Here is a 16,849-nt window from a genome sequence, read left to right as displayed (position 1 = left end):
GGTTTTAACCTGCATTCTCCTAATGGGCCACTGAACATCTTTTCATGTGCCCATCTGCGATCTGTATATCTTCTTGGGTGACATGTCTGTTCAAATTTTTACCCACTTTTTAAACTGGGTTGTTTGTTTTCTCATTATCGAATTTTGAGAGTCCTCGATATATTTCAATTCAAGTCCTTTGGATGAGAATGTCTGCAGCAATTGCTTCCCTTAAGGATGAAATATGCCTGGTTTCCCCGCCCCCTCCCCCACCTGCCAGTCTCTGGTCCCCTGCTGTGGTCCTGGAGCAGGGGTGAGGGGCGGGGGGGTTACTCGCTCTCTCTGCTGGAAGGGGCTGCTGTCCCCCCGTGCTCCCATGGGGAGGGCCACTGTGGACCATCATCTGTCCCCATCCCTGTGCCACTTCTGAGATGGGGGAGGCTCGGGCACATGTTCCCACAAGACAGAGGTGACTCTAGGGTCTCTGCGGGAAATGTGCTCGGCCCACACCGCCGGCCTCAGCCCTGCGAGCTCCTCCGCCCCTCTCTCCGCTGACCTGCCTGCTGGGACCCTGGGGAGCCTGCTGTGCCTTTGCACCTCGTCTTAGTCCCATCTGCCACCACAACCACTGGTCACCGGCCTGAGCACTGCCACCACAGGGACACAGCTGAATCAGGTACCAGGCCTAACACCAACAGACAAATCGCAAGCAGCCTGAGGACAGAACAGCAGGCTCCACGGTGACAGCCACACCTGCCAGGTAGGTGATCAGGCCACTGTCTTGCCCGCTGCGTGTATGTGTGTACGTGTGCATGTACGTACGCAAGTACGTGTGTGTGCACGTGCGTGTGTGCACAAGCGCGCATGTACATGTGTGTATGGCGGTGTCACCCAGAGCAGCGCCTAATTTCGCCTTTCTCACCCACTCCGCCTGCCCCTCCCCACCAATCCCGGAAGTCAGCGTGGCCTCGGTGGCCCTCGGTGGCCCTCGGTGGCCCTCGGCTACTACTACGAGGAGTGAGGGCAGAGCCCACCTATGCTTCCTGCGGAGGCCGCACCCGCCCGCCCCGCTCCCACACCCAACCCTGTGCTCTCCTGGGACCTCGAGCACCTGGTCCCGCAGCGCAGTGAGGCGGGGCTGAGTGTGTGCACCGCACCGCGGGCGAGGCGGGCTCCGCTCGGGACAGCACCGGCCGTCACAGGAGCGTGCCCACGGGGGAAGGCGGCCGGACCCTGGGCTGGCCCGCGAACCGGTGCCGGGCCGCCGCGCCTGAGCCCAGCCGGGCGCCAGCCCATTCCGCCCTCGGAGGCAGGCGGGGAGACGGCCAGGACTCCCGTTCCCAGGCGAGACGGAAACCGACAGCAGTGACGGTTTCGGTTTGCAGAGTGTGCTTCAGTCTCCCACCGCACAAAGGTGAAGTCCCCTCCGTGTTCGCTAGCGATGTCACCGCGCGCTCCGGCTGCTGCGCCGGGCCTTGCTTAGTCATGAAAGACGTGGTTACGTTCGCGTTCTTTGGTCTCGTTTCCACTCTCATCCATCAACAGCCAGTCGCCGCATCGACTCCGGGCAGAATCGCGTGCGCCTTAGACGCAGACGGACCAGCTCGCTGGCCACGCCCCCTGAGCTGGGAGGGGGCGGGGCTCCGCGCGCGTATCCCGTGCTCAGTAAATAATAAATCGATAAAACCCTGTGGCATGGAACACGTGCAGGGCCCTCTGGCCTGTTTCTCCTCTCTGTGGGTCGGCACCGATGACCTCCATGTCCCTTCCAGCTCTCACATTCGACATCTGTCATGCATACGACCGATCTGACCGCATGCGTGTGTTTGCGAGTGCAGGACACACGTGGAAACACGCTCGTGTCGCGAGTGGTGAGATAGGCGAGTTCTCCTCGCACCCCGCCAGGAGACCAGGCAACGGGGTTCACTACCACCGCCTCCTTTAATCACAGGGCCACACACACGGGCCTGGTCTTAATTAAGCGGGGCAGTGAGTGCATTGGCCCAGCCACCAAGGCTTTGATCTCCCCATGGGGCACGTTTCTGCTCTGCTGACCGTTCCCCAAGAGGCTGAGACATAAACCAGGAACTGCTTTGACAGTTGAACCTTGACGAGGCCTCCCTGGGCCCACGAAGGTGCAGGGGTGAGGAGGGGCGAGGAGGGGCCCCAGGAAGGTGCGGAGATGGGGAGAGATGGGAGAGGCAGGAAGAGGCGGGGGAGAGGGACTTGCTTGTGGCCGCAGAGCCAGCAGCAGCACCAGGCGAGGCTCCTGGGTGTGGGAGGCTCTGAAACAGGCGCACAGGGCCTGCTGGCCGCGACACGTGCAGCAAGTCCGGGGGGCAGAAACGTGTCTCCTGTGGGACACGGCTGCGATCAAGCTCAAGTTCAGGTTAGCTGAGAGAGTCTTTCCACGAGAGGAACACTCTCAAAATCAAGCCCCCAGGGTCTAACGTCACAATGGTTGACAAGTTTTAAAAGTTTTTAAATGTTCACCTTCATATATTCCCAACGGTGGGCACCGTGCCCTCCTCAAAACTGTGATGTCCTCCTAACTGTCCAAGGCGCCAGCCTCAGGTCCAAACCCCAGAGTGTGCAGGAGCCCAGACAGGTGTTACACCTCCACATAAGTTCTTGGCAGCAGAGGCACGTTTTCACGAGCCCTGGCCGCCGGTAAATCTCCCGAAGCTGCTCCTCGCAAGTCGCAGTCCGGCGAGCCCGCTGCCTGGCGGGGTGGCGTAGCGCTGTGCAACGCCCACTCTGCGCTGGGGAGCCCGCCCGCGGCCGGGCAGCCCAGGGAAGTCAAGGGTTGGCTAGTGGGGATAGGCTTGGCTACTGATGTGACAAAAACATTCTTTAAGGTGGAGGCAGTGACACAGCTCTGAATATACTGCAAACCACAGAGCCACCCACTTGAAACGGGTGATTCGTGATGATATCTTGAGGAAGGAGCCTTTAAAGAAAGGCACCAGCTTAAAGCCCCTCGCCCCATGGGTGGCTGGGACATGCAGGGTCAGAGCCTGGCCCTTGTGATGGGACCCAGGGCCTCAGCCAGCGGCCCTGCAGCCATCGCCTGCAAGAGCAGTGGACACGGGGCAGGGGCTGCCTGGCAAGGCCCACCGAGTTGTGGGCAGCGAGCTGCCAGGTCCTCGGTGGAGCCTGTGGCTGCACTAGCACCTAGAGACGGGTCCCAGCCCCAACCTCCTGCAGGAGAACTGGAGGCAAGCCAGGCGCCCTGCACGGAAGTCCCGGGGTGGGGGGACTCTGAGGCTCCTGAAGTGGGGCTAAAGACTCTGGACCTAGACTGTGGGCTTGAACCCTGCCGCCTCCTCTCACTTGTAGGTGACGGAAAACCAGTCACCTCCCCTCCACGCACAAGTGCCTGCTACATAACGGGAGACGACGAGCTCGCTCACCATGAGCACTTGCCAGGGGGGCCTGGTATGCGAGGGAGTCAGCAACACCTGCATCCTGAGGTTTCATGGCCCGATGTCGGGCTGGCTCCGAGAACCTGTGGCCTCTCTAGGCAGAACCAGCACAGAGCTGAGGCCACCAGAGTCCCAACACCAGAGTCCCATGCAGTGGGCGCTATCCTAGCTGTGGCAGCAGATGCCACCACGGTGACACACACAAGGTGCACACACAGCACGCAGGGCACACGCGGGGCACACACAGTACACAGGGCACACACAGCACACACAGCACGCATGGGGCACACGCAGGGCAGAAAGACCACAGCCTTCCCCATCTTCCTCATCTTCAGCTTCCCAAGGAAAAGAAGAGAACTTCTACTTTTTAAGTCAGAGCAGAAGGGATAAAATGCTCTCTTCAGAAGAGGCAAAATAAGTCAATTCCAATAACAGCCTTTTAACCCCTGATGGCCAAGAGGAAGAAAGGAAATGAATAGCGCCAAGCACTCTGGCCTCAGCCAGGCAGCCCTCAGCAGACACTGCAGACAGCAGCCCTCTCCCCGACGACGTGGGAAGCAGGGCTCCTGCTACCTGGAGGACCGCCGTCATACCTGTGCAAACGCAGGACTTTGTACCTTCACAGCAAGGTCCCCACTCAGCAGGTCAACCCAGCCCCGGGATCCCCATTCCCCTCAGACCGGGACCAACGGAGGCTCCAGGCCTGGGCCCCCACAAGCCCACGGCCCGGAGAGAGAGAGGACACCTCCACCCGCGAGCATGGATTTCACGTGCGTGTGTGCTCATCGCGGGGAGTTTGACATAAACGTGGGAGGAAGAGGCCGAGCAGCCCCGTACAACTCCCCGAAGAGAAGCATGTGGCCATTCTGGTGCATTTCCTTTCTACATTTTTGAATAAGAATTTTGTTGTTGTCACAAAGTTGGTAGTCTATACACAATTCTAAATGATACTTGACTTAGCATGATATAAGCCTTTTCCCAAATTCCTGCAACTTTTTAGAACATTGCTTTAATTATATATAACATTCTATTTTGTGGTCACATGACTATTATAATTCCGTGCTGGTTATCAACTACTGCTCTCCATTCCAGATCCATGCTGCTGTGACCAGCTTTCTGACACTGGCGCTGGACCCCTTAGGGCACTAGCCAGTGTGGTGCCACTGGCCACACACGGCTGAGCGCCTGACATAGGGCTCGGGTGGATGGACACGTGCTGCAGGTAAAACACGCCAGATAGAGGACTTGGTACGAAATACGAAAAGCATCTCGATCATTCCATATTGACTACATGTTGAAATAATATTTTGGATATACTGGGCCAAATGAAATGTATTATTAAAATTCACGTAACTTGGTTCTTTTTCCTTTTTTAATGTGGCTACTAGAAACTTTTAAGTTACACCTGTGACTCACATGGTATTTCTACTGGACTGAGCACGCCCAAGGGCTGATGCCCTGCCTGCTGGTCAGGTCTTGTCAGCAGAGGGCGCTAGAAGGACACTGGGCGGCAGTGCGGCGGGGCGGGGGCGGGGGCGGGGGGGTCTCTCCTGTTCTCCAGACACTTGCACTTCTGCTCTTCCTTCTGCGGCCCAGCAGGCAACTTCCTGCCAGTGGGAGGTGGCATGCACCCCGCCCCCAGGGTCCTGCTGCCACCGACACTTCCCTTCCGTGCATGCCCGGCCCCTGACACAGCCTGCCAGGAGGTCTGCGCCTCGACCCTCGACCCTGGAAACACTCGTTCCCTGGACACGGCCCCTGGACCCTAGGGCCGCTCTCGTGTTCTCTAAAACCCTCCTCGGCCCTCCCAGAGGTCAGCCCTCATTTCCTAGTTAATGATTGTCTACGTTAATCTTCCGTGTTCTAATTACCGGTGCAGTTTCTGTCTCCTGAGGGACCCCCTGGATACAGTGAGAAACGAGGGAGAGTAATCTCCGAAGGGGAGTCCACAGGCCTTGACCCACGGCCCCGTGTCCCCCACACCCCTGCTCGCCTCAGCACCACAGCCTGCTCCCTCCTGTCCACTCCCCAGAACAGGGATGTCCGCCCGCCCCCCCACCCCACGCTCCCTCACCCCCACCCCCTGAGTGGCACGCAGGGAGCACCAGGAACAGGGATGTCGCCTCCCCGCACCCTGAGCATGCGGCACGCGGGGAGCGCCTGCAGGTCTCTACCCCACCAATGAGCCCGTCGAGGGCCATGCCAGTTCCAGTCAACAAACATTTACTCAGCTCCCATCCTACGAAGGCAGCGCTGGGCGGCGGGAGGCGCAGGGATGGAAGGAAAGGTCACGCGGGACAGGAGCGAACGTGAAACACACTGGCTTAGAGCACCCGACAGCCTGGCGATTAAAAGAGGATACAAATCACTACAATGTAACGAAGGGATGTGCGGTGACGGCGCCCACGGGACCCTAGGAGCCTGAAGCGGATGGATGCGGGGCACTCCCCACGGGGCTCCGCTGGCAGAGGGGACAAAGCTTGCTGGCACTCAGCGCGCGGGCTCAGAGGGGCCAGGCGCAAGGCTGGGCCCCGGCGAGGGGCGACCCGGCGGAGTGGTGGGATGGGGCGGCCGGCACGCTGGGCTCCAGGTCTCAGGTCCACTTGGGGAGGGGGCAGTTTCCAAGGGGAAAACGACCTACAACCTTACTCTTATCGAAACATGTTTTTCGGATGCTCACTCCTTCTCTGCTTGAGACCCCCAGGGTGCTGCTTTACCAGCCGGGAGCCCTGGCCTCCCTCTGAGACGGTCGCTCGGGACCTGTGGTCCCATCCTGGAAATGCCATCGACCTCAGCCTAAACCACGTGGAGGAGTCTCGCCAATTCCCCTGGCAACGAAGGTGGACAGTGGCCCTAACTCCTCTCCCCTCCGCCAAACCTCTCCGGGTAAAACTGAGTTTGGGGGGCGGGTCCCCAGTATCCCGCTGCCTTCTGCTCAGCACACTCTTACATTTTATTTTTATTTATTTTTATTTGTTAAAGCAACACTTTCTCCCTCTCAGTGTCACAGTCACCTGCATGACACGTAGTTCCCTTTCTGACCTTTTTCTTGGCTCCCAGAGTTCCAGTTCTAAGACCCTGTGCCCGTAAAGCTCCACCGCCTTAAAAACCAAATAACGTCCCATGTCTGCACCGGCCCATTTCCTGTGTGACCACGGTCCTTGGGGGAGAGGAGAGTATGCGAACGTCAGAGTAGACGCAGCCCTAAAACAGCGCCTTGCCTACTGGCCGCCACACACATGCCGGACCAGCGAAGAGCTGCGGGACCGTCCGGCTGCGGGAGGGTGTCCCTGGCCTGCACACGACCCCGGTGCTCCCACCTGTCCACTGAGGACTGGGAAAGGCCTATGTGGTTTTCTCTCTCTCTCCCCCAGAAACATTCCGAGGTCTCGAATGAAAGGTGTGAGGGTGCAAAGTCTGTTAATGACTCCTGTAAACCTGCGAACTGCAAAGTGCCAGGGAGCACAAATCAAAGTCACTGTTTACACGGACTCCCTAAAAGTGAGCAGATGCCTCGAGCTGAGTGACTCTGGGAGAGAAGAGACTGGCCGGGGGCCTGGCACAGAGAAGGTGCTCCCTGGGCTCGGAATCTACGTCACGCGATTGCGTCCAGTGCTGAGGCGTTCGCTCGACCTTGTCGTCCTGGGTTTCCTCGGGTTTTGTGCTGTAAGTGGGCTGCGGTGCCAACAGGCATCTGAGCTGCGAGGCTAGGAGTTTTAATAATTTCCTACGTGCCATCTACTAACCTGAGACTACTAAAACAGGTGAGCTTAATAGATGACTCATAAAGTATTTTATGTAAACAATTGTGAGCGTGATTAGAAATTTTTCCCAGAAATCTGAGTCACAGGTCAACTGAACCCTGATTTCAACCTCAGCTTCTTATTAAAATTTCTTCTGTGCTCTGACTCAGAAGCCCGCCCCTTCCAGATCCTCCTCCAAACACGGAGCTCAGCTGGCCCGGAGCCCCGGGCCTGCCTGCCCTGCTCAGCAGCCCGCCCCATCGCTTTGTGGGGGAGGAAGCTGCTCGGGGCTGCTCTGCAGTCGTCACTGGACCATCCTCAGGCGTTTTTCTGTCAACTGAGTTTCTCTGCTTTCTCAGCATGAGACCAAAAAACTGGGGAGTGTGGGGTTGGGTTAGGGCGGGGGCCTGGAAACTGGACTTCTAAGTTGAAAGCGGAAAATCCCATAACTGGATTCGAAGGGGCCCTTTTTCACTTAACTCTACGTGCAACAGGAATGACCACGCCGTCTTGGGTTTCACTTCTGGCCTGTCTTAGGCTCCACACACCTGACAGCTCAATGAGGTGCTTCAGGGACACCAGGCGGGTGACAGCACACACGGTGGAAGGCAAAGGAGCAACAGCGACTGATGGGGCACAGTTCGAAAAACTAAAAGGATGTGCAGGTGGCAGAAAGGGGGTCGCCAGCCGTGGGAGCGTAAGAGAAACGCTGAGAACGTCTGCTGAACAGAAGACGAAGCGTGGCAGGAACATCAAGCCCAGAGGCCGCTACTGTCCACCCTGTGCGTCCCGCGGCGATGACCCCTGCCTGGAGCACAGCGCTGGCTGCTGTGCGTGGTCGTGTGCCCTCTCTCCCACGACACCATGCCTCACACGCACCCTTGTCCCTGGCTCCCAGCACACTGCCTGGCCAGGAGTAGGCGTTCGATTGGTGTCTCCTGAGTGAAGGAATGAACTAATGAAGTAACGTTAAAGGGCCTATCCCTGGAATACACGAGAGAGGAAGCTCTGGTCGCCATGGCAACCGGAGAAGGCAGCTCCTACGACGGGCATCTCACTGAATGCCATTTTGGACGCAAGCGCGTCTGTTCTGCTGGGTCCCACAGGGCAAAGACACACCTCCCACGTCTAGGGCCCCCTCTGCAGTGCCCGGCACAGGGCGGGGCTTTAGGGCCTCCGCAGAAGTTCATTAAGCAGGCCTGAACAGAGAAGATGCGGAAAGACAAGTATGGCTCCTTCCACAGGCCCGGTTTCAATTTACAGGAGCAGCGAGCTGGCCGCTCACCAGGCTCCGGGCCTCGGGACAGAGGCGGCCTCTCAGAGCAGCACGGGAGGCGCGCCGGCTCCGGGCGCCGGGCTCGGGGTCGACAGCAAATGCACTGGCACAGGCCAAGGCGGTTGGCACCACACCTGCCTGGCCAGGACCAGCTCTAGGCAGCCTGGCCCAAGTCTGGAAGGCTCCCGATCCATCCACAGGGGAATTTAAAACAATCCAGTCAGTCAGGTGTGACTGCAGGCAAGGCAACTGAATGTCATCCAAAATCAACAGTGAGGACAGGTGGGCAGTGGGCGCACCCCATTCCCCAGAGCACGTGGCCCAGGCGGGGGTGAAGGGCCTCGCTCCGCGGATTCAGCAACTCCGCCTGCAGCAACCTGTCAGCAAAACGGCCGCACAGGGTCCGCGGGGGAGGTTCCTCCTTTAATGCAAAAATTCCTGAGGGGCAGCTCCCAGCACAGCTACCACCAGATAAGGGAGGAGACAGGAGCCAGTTATCAGAATGGGCAAAGCTCTGGGTCAGGAGCCAGCGCCAGGTACTTGAGTATGCATAGAACGAGACGAGAGCGGTCAGGATCGGAAATCCACGTCCCCTCCGAGGGGACACGCCAGGGTTTTCAGGGAACTCCCAGCCCCTAGCTATGCCGAGGTTCCTCAAAGCACTGCCTGACCCCCCAGACACCCCATACCCACGTTGCCTGGACACAGCTGCCTGCTGCACCCACAGTGCTCAGGCGAGTCGGAGACGGTTACGCAGAGCGAGCATCAGCAGCTGGTCACTTGAACTCAGCACTGCCATGGAGCAGACCTCCAAGGGGCGGTCTCCAGGCTCGGCCAGTGACTGGCACCGCTGCGCACCGCTGAGCCTTTCAACGCTGCCCGCTGCGCTGTGCAACGCTCCTTGGGGACTTCAGAGCTAGGTGCCACATAAACTGAAAAAACCACCGAAAAGTCATTTGGAACCACAAAAGACCCCAGTCAAAGCAGCCTGAGAAAGAAAAACGAAGCTGAGGCATTGCACTTCCTGGTCTAAACTAGATTAAAAGTGATAGTAATCGAAAGAGCACGGGCCTGGCATGAAGGGACGTGTAGCCCCAGGGAGCAGAAAGGACAGGCCGGAAATAAACCGAGCACGTACAGTCATCCGATTCTCAACCCGGGAGCCAAGAGCACACCATGCGGACTGGCTCTTCAACGAATGGTGTGAGGAAAATCGTGCAGACACGTGCAAAAGAGTAAAGTTGGACCCTTGTCTTACCACATACACGAAAATCACCTGAAAATAGATTAAAGACTTAAATATAAGCCCTGGAACCATAAAACTCCTAGAAGAAAACATTAGGGGAAAAAGTCCTTCATACTGGCCCTGGCGATGATTTTTTTGGGATACGACACCGAAAGCTTAGGCAACAAAAGCAAAAAATAAACAAATGAGATGACTTCAAACTAAAACACTTCTGAACAGCAAAGGAAACCATCGACAGACGAAAAGGCAGCCCGCGAACTGGGAGATGCGTCTGCAAGCTACGTGATGAGGGTTAATGTCTGAAGCACACGAGGGGCCCTACGCTGGGCGGCGAGACAAAGCCCAGTCGCCCAGGGGCAAAGGGCAAGGGCCTGGCCAGACGTCTGTCCGACGAGCACAGACGGATGGCCAACAGGCACACGGACAGGCACGCAACATCACCGCTCATCGGGGACTGCAAGTTCAAACCTCATGAGATGTCGCCTCGCCCATTACAAGGACAAAAGTGCCGGCCAGGATGTGGAAAGGGGAACCCCGTGCACTGCTGGGGGGAATGTAAATAGGTGCAGCTATTCTGGAAAACTCTATGAAGGTTCTTCAAAAAAACCAAAAACAGAATGACCCTGTGACCAGCATCCCCGCTTCCCCCCCGGGTGTCTACCCAAAGGAGAGGGGACCACAGTGCGAGGACGTCTGGGCCACGCTCGTCACAGCGCCATTCACGGTGGACAGGACAGGGAACAGCCAAGCCTCTGTGGACCAAGGGGTGGATAAGAAGGTGCACGCGTGCATGCGTGTGTGCGTGTGTGTGTGTGTGTGTGACACGCACGATGGAACATCACTCGACTTTTAAAGAGGAGACCCTGCCACTTGCAATGACCCGGATGAGCCCAGAGTCCACTATGCTGAGTGAGTTTGCCGGACGCACAGCAAACGACTGCATGATCCCGCCTCGGAGGATGGGCGAGGACACTGTCCACAAGCCAGGAGGAGAGGCCGCAGCAGAAGCCCACCCCGAGGGCCGCTGACTGGCCGGCCAGCCTCCAGACGGCGAGAAGCAAGCCGCCCGTCTGCGGTGCAGTTGGGGAGAACGAACTGCTCGCGGCCTGAGTGGGCCGGTCCCCCGCTTACACATCTGACCGACCCACAGGAGTCAAAGCTCCGATCAATTATGAAGCAGGGAAACAGCAAAGTCTTCATTCGTGGAAACAGCTTGGAGATGCCTCGTGTGCGCCTCTCCCAGGGCCCCCTGAATAAAGGCCCCGCCCCATTCTGAGCTCTAGGCCCACGTCGCCCCCTTCTCACCCCTCCGGGGCCCCCAGTTCCATGTACAACACCCCCGAAAAGCCCTTCTGCCTCCGCTTGGCCTTCCGACACGTAGGCAGATGAGCAGCTGCCTCACGAATGCTCTTCTCTGGAGCAGCCGGAGCGACTACTCGGCCGACGTGGTGGCGTGGGTCGGTGTTCCTTCCGTGTCACCGCACAGGCCACCGGGGTGGACACCGCCACGTCTCCGCGTGTGGATGTCTGTGCACACATGCACCGCAGCTCCCCAACTCACCCTAGACGCACCCCAACTTCTCCCAGACGGGGCGGCACTGCGAAGGGGTGGCGAGGGGCCGAGTGTTCCTCCCGAGTCACAGATGGAAGAACCGAAGCCGAGGACATGAAACAGGTTCCCTAAGATCCCACGTGGTGACATGCCCAGCGCCAGCTGGCTTCCACCTTGGCCACCGTCCCCTACTCCCAGCCAACTGCATCGGCCACCCTCTGGACTCCAGGACAGAAGCCGTAATTTGCATCCCACTTAACATTCATTTGCATAGAGAAGTCACAGTTCTTAATTTTAAGTGGGCAAATCAAGCAATTAGGACCATCGACTGCAATTGTCCTGAAACCTAGAATTATGTGATTTAGCCACAAATTTCATAAATGTTAAAACCTGTCCATTCCACTGTACTCTGGCACATTAGTAGCTGGGCCGGCTTTTAAGGCCAGGGGTTTATCGGTGCTCACTCCAAGTGCAGGTGAACTTGCAGAGATTCTCACACACACACACACACACACACACACACACGCATGCACCCACATGGAACCCAGAACCCAGAGCCCAGGCAGGCGCCCGGCCTTGAAATCCCGTTCTCAGTGAGCGGGGTCCTGCCCAGGATGAATGAATGGCGCAGTTACAGTGACAACTATCACCATCGTTATTAATATTAACGGGCCAGGAAGTCATCTTGATCAGACGGATCTAAAGTTAATGACAAACACACAGAGGTCGATTACAGGGTCGATGTGCCGGCTCCCTCTTGCCCCTACCTCTCGGAGGGTGGGGGGCGGTGGGGGAGCGGGGCGTTCAGACCGCTGTCTGAGAGAAAGCAGCAAGAATTTCTGGAATTCTCTGATCTCCCTCCAGCCGGCCCAAACACAGATCCTCAAGCAACTCAGTCAAGCAAAGAACACACGCTAAGAATCCTGGGGGGCACCTGGGAGGCCTGCTGCAGGCCGGGGGTTGTGCAGGGGACACAGAGCCCCAGCAGGGGCCGCCCCCAGGCTCTGCACAGAATGTGGTCTGCAGAAGCCTCCCTGTGGGACGGCTGGAAAGGCCGCCTGGGGCAGAGGGATGGGGCAGACAGAGCCTCGAGACACAAGGGTCCCTTCCAGCCCAACTGCTGTTGTGGGAGCCGTACCAGCGCTGCGGGCACGCAGAACGCTGGGAGGAAGTCACACAGGGGCCGAGAGTGGGGGACAGCTCTGCCAGGCCCAGTCGCACTGGGGGGCCCAGTGCAGGACACCCTCACGGGCACTCCCGCACGGCAGCAGAGAGGGCCCCGCACTGCTGGGAGCAGACCTGTGCCAAGCCCTGCCCGCACCCCATCTCCTCCCCGCTACTCTGCCAGAGCTGGCCAGGCCCTGCAGTCCTCAGGCGTGTTCAGGGAGGACAGAGCCGGGGCTGGCACCCACCCAAGCAAAAAAGGGTGGCCGACAAGCTGGGGAGCGAGCGCCGGGCCGCAGGGGCTGAGGTTGCGTGGGAAGAGACTTGAGGTACCAGGCTCTGTGCGCAGACCGGGCCAAGGGCGGGAAGGGTGGAGGGCGCTGGAGCCACGGGACTTCTGCCACACCGACCACGGGAGCAAAGCTCTACCAATCTCGTTAGGTTCCCATTTACCTAATGAGAGCTGGGTCAGAAAACAAGGAGAAACGCTGAACTAGCCAGGCTGGGGGCTCCGGGACGCGGGGCACTGCCCCTCCAACTCCCCCGGGGCCCCCAGGACACTCCTGCTGCCGCTGGCGGGGGAGGGGAGCCAAGCGCATTCCACTCCTCTGTCTGTACTCACTGGCCCAGGGCCAGCACATGGTCTGTGTCCAGGCCTCCCCAAAGGCCCCCCACCCCCGACCCTCCCCAGCCCCCCCATCACTCGTGGTCCCTCGGCCTCTGTCCCCGCGGCCTCACCACCACCCACCCCACCTTGCCTGTGACACAGCTGTGCTGTGACTGGCCTTCCCCACGCAAGCACGAGTCTGGGAAGGCTGGCGCCCGTCGGTGCCCCGGTGCCTGGAGCACGGCCCGCCACGCTCGGATGTTTGCTGACTGAGCGGATGTTTGCTGGACACCGGTCACGGCCCATTCGACACGTGTGAGAAATTTGGTTCTGTACGCAGAGACGCGTCCTATGCATCCGAATCATGGGAAAGTATTGGTTAAAGGAAGAAAGAACAGGGCACTGACAGAAACATGCCGGTCTTCCCAGGATAAATCATTAGCAGAACCAAGGAGGGCCTTAAACCTTGTCCGTGTTTTGATTAAGTGCAGCCTAATCGAAGGTGGCTGCCCGTAACGGCACTTGCCAGTGACGAGTTCCGAGTAGTTATTCCCAGCGGGGACGTCCGCCTTGGAGAAGACCGCCCTTCCCCCTTCCCCCGGGAAGCAAAATGACACGATCCAAACAGCACAGCACACGCGCCGTGATGCAGACCCGCACCTGCGCCGTTGCGGGAGACGCTCGAATGGCCCTGCGGCCGGCCGGCTGCTCCATACGCCACACTCGCGGCTCTCACGGGTGGCGCACGGCACCCCACACGTGAGCTCGTGCCACCTCGGCCGCCTTTCCCTGACTTAAGAGTGGCCGGCCGACCGCTCTCTTGTGCCAAAGCTGGAAACAATTTGGCCGTCCCCCAGCATTTGCCAGAGCTGGGCCATCGCCCTGCGACAAATGCGAGGGCTGCCCCTGCACCCAAAAAACCCCGTCTCAAGGAAGCGAGCGGTCCAGGCCTTATGGGGACGTGGACGACAGCACGCTCGAGCTTTATGAAGTGGCCCATGAAGAGACCGTGCAAGGGCCCGGCTCTAGCGATGGAGGCACAGGAGAATCATCTCGTTCCGACAAGCCCGGAGCAGAGTGCCAAGCGCGCGCGCGGCAGGGCACGACAGGCTGCAGTGGCCGCAGGGGTGACCCTCGCCGACACAAACAGTGCCTTTCTCTGGGAACTCCGCTCACCGGACACCGGAGGCCGTTCCTGCTGAGGTCCTGAACGGGCGAGGCAGCCCAGACCCCCGGGCAGACGGGGCCGGTGGTGGGCAGTTAGACCCATCCGGAAACACACGCACGCACACACACGCACATGTGCAAATGATGGCAGCCTGGTCCCCTGGGCAGGCGGGGAGTGTCGGCGGTGGTCAGCTTGGTCCTGACTACGGGCTGCTGCTCGTCCTGCCACAGCAAGAACGGCAGACAAGATGCTGACAACGAGGCATCATACCGCCACACCTCTGTGGCCCTGGGAACCTCTCCAAACACGTTCTCCTTTCTGATCGCCACATGGCCGCAATCGGGCCGGGGCACGCGGCCCGGCTTCTGTCCAGCACGTCTCATGGCACCTCGGACCCTGGCGCGTTGCAAATCGGGCCAGCAAGCAGGCCTTGCCCGTCCGTCCCGCCTCGGGACACCGCCCCTCTGTGCGTGGGAGGGCAGACAAGCCCCGGCCACGGGGCCATGAGCAAAACGACGCGCTCCTCGAGCTGCTGAGGTCACCAAGAACCATGGAGGACGAGAAGCCGCCCCAGCCAAAGGAGCCACCGTCCCACGGTGCCCTAGGCAGGACCGGGGACGGAGCAGGACAGGAGGGACAGCGGCAGGGTCCATGCAAAGTGTGGGTCGTAGTCCAGTGTCCACGTTGACTCGCCGGAGGTGAGAAACGCACCACAGCGGTGTGTGGGAAGCGGGGAGCTGGGCGTGGCACACGGTGACGTGCGTGCCACCTCTGCGATGGTTCTATGAACCCAAAACTTTTAAAATACAGTTTATTTTTTTAAAAAGAGGAAGAAACTCAGTTTGTCCAGAGAACTGTGCAGTGATGGGAAATGACGGGCAAGTGAAGCCAGACTGGGGAGGCCCCTGGCCGCCCCCGAGAACCCCGCATTTCAATCCCAGGCAATGGGGCACCGTGAGGGTTAGGGCAGCGGCGTGCCCGGCAGGGGCAGTGAGCTGGGTGGGCGGAAGGGGCCTGCTGTCAGGCCGGAGGGACATGCCATGTGGGCACACGGCCCTCTGTGCAGATGCGAGGGCACCGTGAGTGCCCAGCCATGCGATTAAATGCAGGGGTGTCTATGAATGGATTTAAGCAAAAATCAGGAATGAATCAATAGGATCTCTTTCAATAAACAATTTGGATACCGACCCCCTCCCAGCCCCTCCCAGGGGACAGCTGTTTAGTTTAAGGAGCCAAACTCTTAAGTGTCATCCCTGCAGAATGGAGCCCAGATGTGCAAGCCAACAGAGAACCCCAGTCAGGCTTGAAGCGGGGGCGGGCAGTAGGCAGCAGGTGTCAGGGAGGCGGGGCAAGGCCAGGCTCCGACCAGCTGGTGGGTCCTTCCCGAGAGGGCCTGCCGGGAGCTGCCACTCCAGAGTCGACTTATACTCTGACTGGGAGACTCTGGGTGGGGACAGCCCGACCCCAAGAGGTCTGGTCTCATTCAACCAAAACTGAACCAGACGAGACTGCACTCCTCATGCTCAGTGAGGAACAGCGGCCTCCTACACCACTGAAAGACGCAGAGTTTGTGAGGCTCAGAGCCTCTCTTCTACCTGTTATCTTTACCGACATTGTGGTACGTGCAGAAACAGGTCTCTAGAAGGAAGCTTCTAGAAGGGAAGAAAGCCTAAAGGCTTGCAGAGGCCACTGGAGGAGACAGACTCGGGCCATGTGAGAGCAGGCTGTTTCGCAGGCAGAGGTGGCCCGCAGGGCAGGTGCAGGCACTGAGGACAGCGGGACCGTCACCGTGGCCTGGGTGCTGGGCTGAACCCGGGTGCCTTGCTCAGAGTTCAGACTCCAGGCCGCAGGTGACAAATCACCGTCAAACGGTGCTAAGCAGGTCCCTCCTCCAGACGTGCCCTGGGACAGGTGAACCAGGCGGCGGAGGTGGGAGGGAGGGAGAGGGCGGGAAGCCGGCCGCGCAGCAACCGTCTGCAGGGCTGCTGCATCCGTCTGTGCAGAAGACGCCACGGACCTACCCTGCCAGGGGCCGACAGGGGACACACCTGAGAAAGAGTTAGAGGCCAAATCGGTAGGGTGGCTGACGCGGGGGCCAGTGACAGAGAGGAGTCCCAGGTGACCGTGGCGTTGCCCGCTTGCATCCCTGTGTGGCTCAGACGCCTGTCACTGAGATGAGACAACACAGGAAGAAACAAAGCGCTTGGGGAGAGGCCGCAGCAACGGCGACTTCGTTCCCGACACACTGAATCCAAGGTGCCTGGGGTCCACGTGGGGGTGCCACACAGGACACGGGAGCCTCAAACCGTACAGATCAGATGGTGGCCTTATTTGCGTCTGGCGCTGCACGCCGCCGGCAGCGTTCCCAGAACGAGAGGCGTGACCAGGAGCGCGGCTGCAGCGGCCCGGGCGACATGGGCGAAGCCGGGCCGGACGCAAGCAGACCGCGCTGTCGGCCTCGCCGTGGCTCTGTACCAGCATCCCAGAGTCCCACCACCCGCTGCGACCTCAGGCAGGCTTCCTCGTCGCTGGAATGGGCTGACGGCCACAGCGCCCAGACCACACCACATGCTTGGGAGGCACTGTGCACCGGGCCCCGTGCCACAACACGGCACACGGCACAGCCTACAAGGACCTAACAAGGCAGCAGTTTGCTGAGGCGCTGCACATCGGCGACCTTACCTGAAAA

General features: G+C 59.4%; 1 protein-coding gene across 1 annotated transcript in view; it reads right to left on the bottom strand.

Moving 5' to 3' along the window:
* LOC105303426 overlaps window positions 1-16,849 on the bottom strand; it is a 63,183-nt gene that overhangs the window by 41,754 nt on the left and 4,580 nt on the right. Inside the window, exon 2 of the mRNA XM_023521501.1 lies at window positions 13,139-13,355. Coding sequence (XP_023377269.1) covers window positions 13,139-13,355 — 217 coding nt within the window. The remainder of the gene's footprint in view (window positions 1-13,138; window positions 13,356-16,849) is intronic.

The sequence above is a fragment of the Pteropus vampyrus genome, unplaced genomic scaffold (assembly GCF_000151845.1).
Source record: "Pteropus vampyrus isolate Shadow unplaced genomic scaffold, Pvam_2.0 Scaffold304, whole genome shotgun sequence".
NCBI classification, from domain to species: domain Eukaryota; kingdom Metazoa; phylum Chordata; class Mammalia; order Chiroptera; family Pteropodidae; genus Pteropus; species Pteropus vampyrus.
The sequence above is the reverse complement of the archived record's forward strand: the minus strand, read 5'-3'. Positions and strand labels throughout refer to the sequence as shown.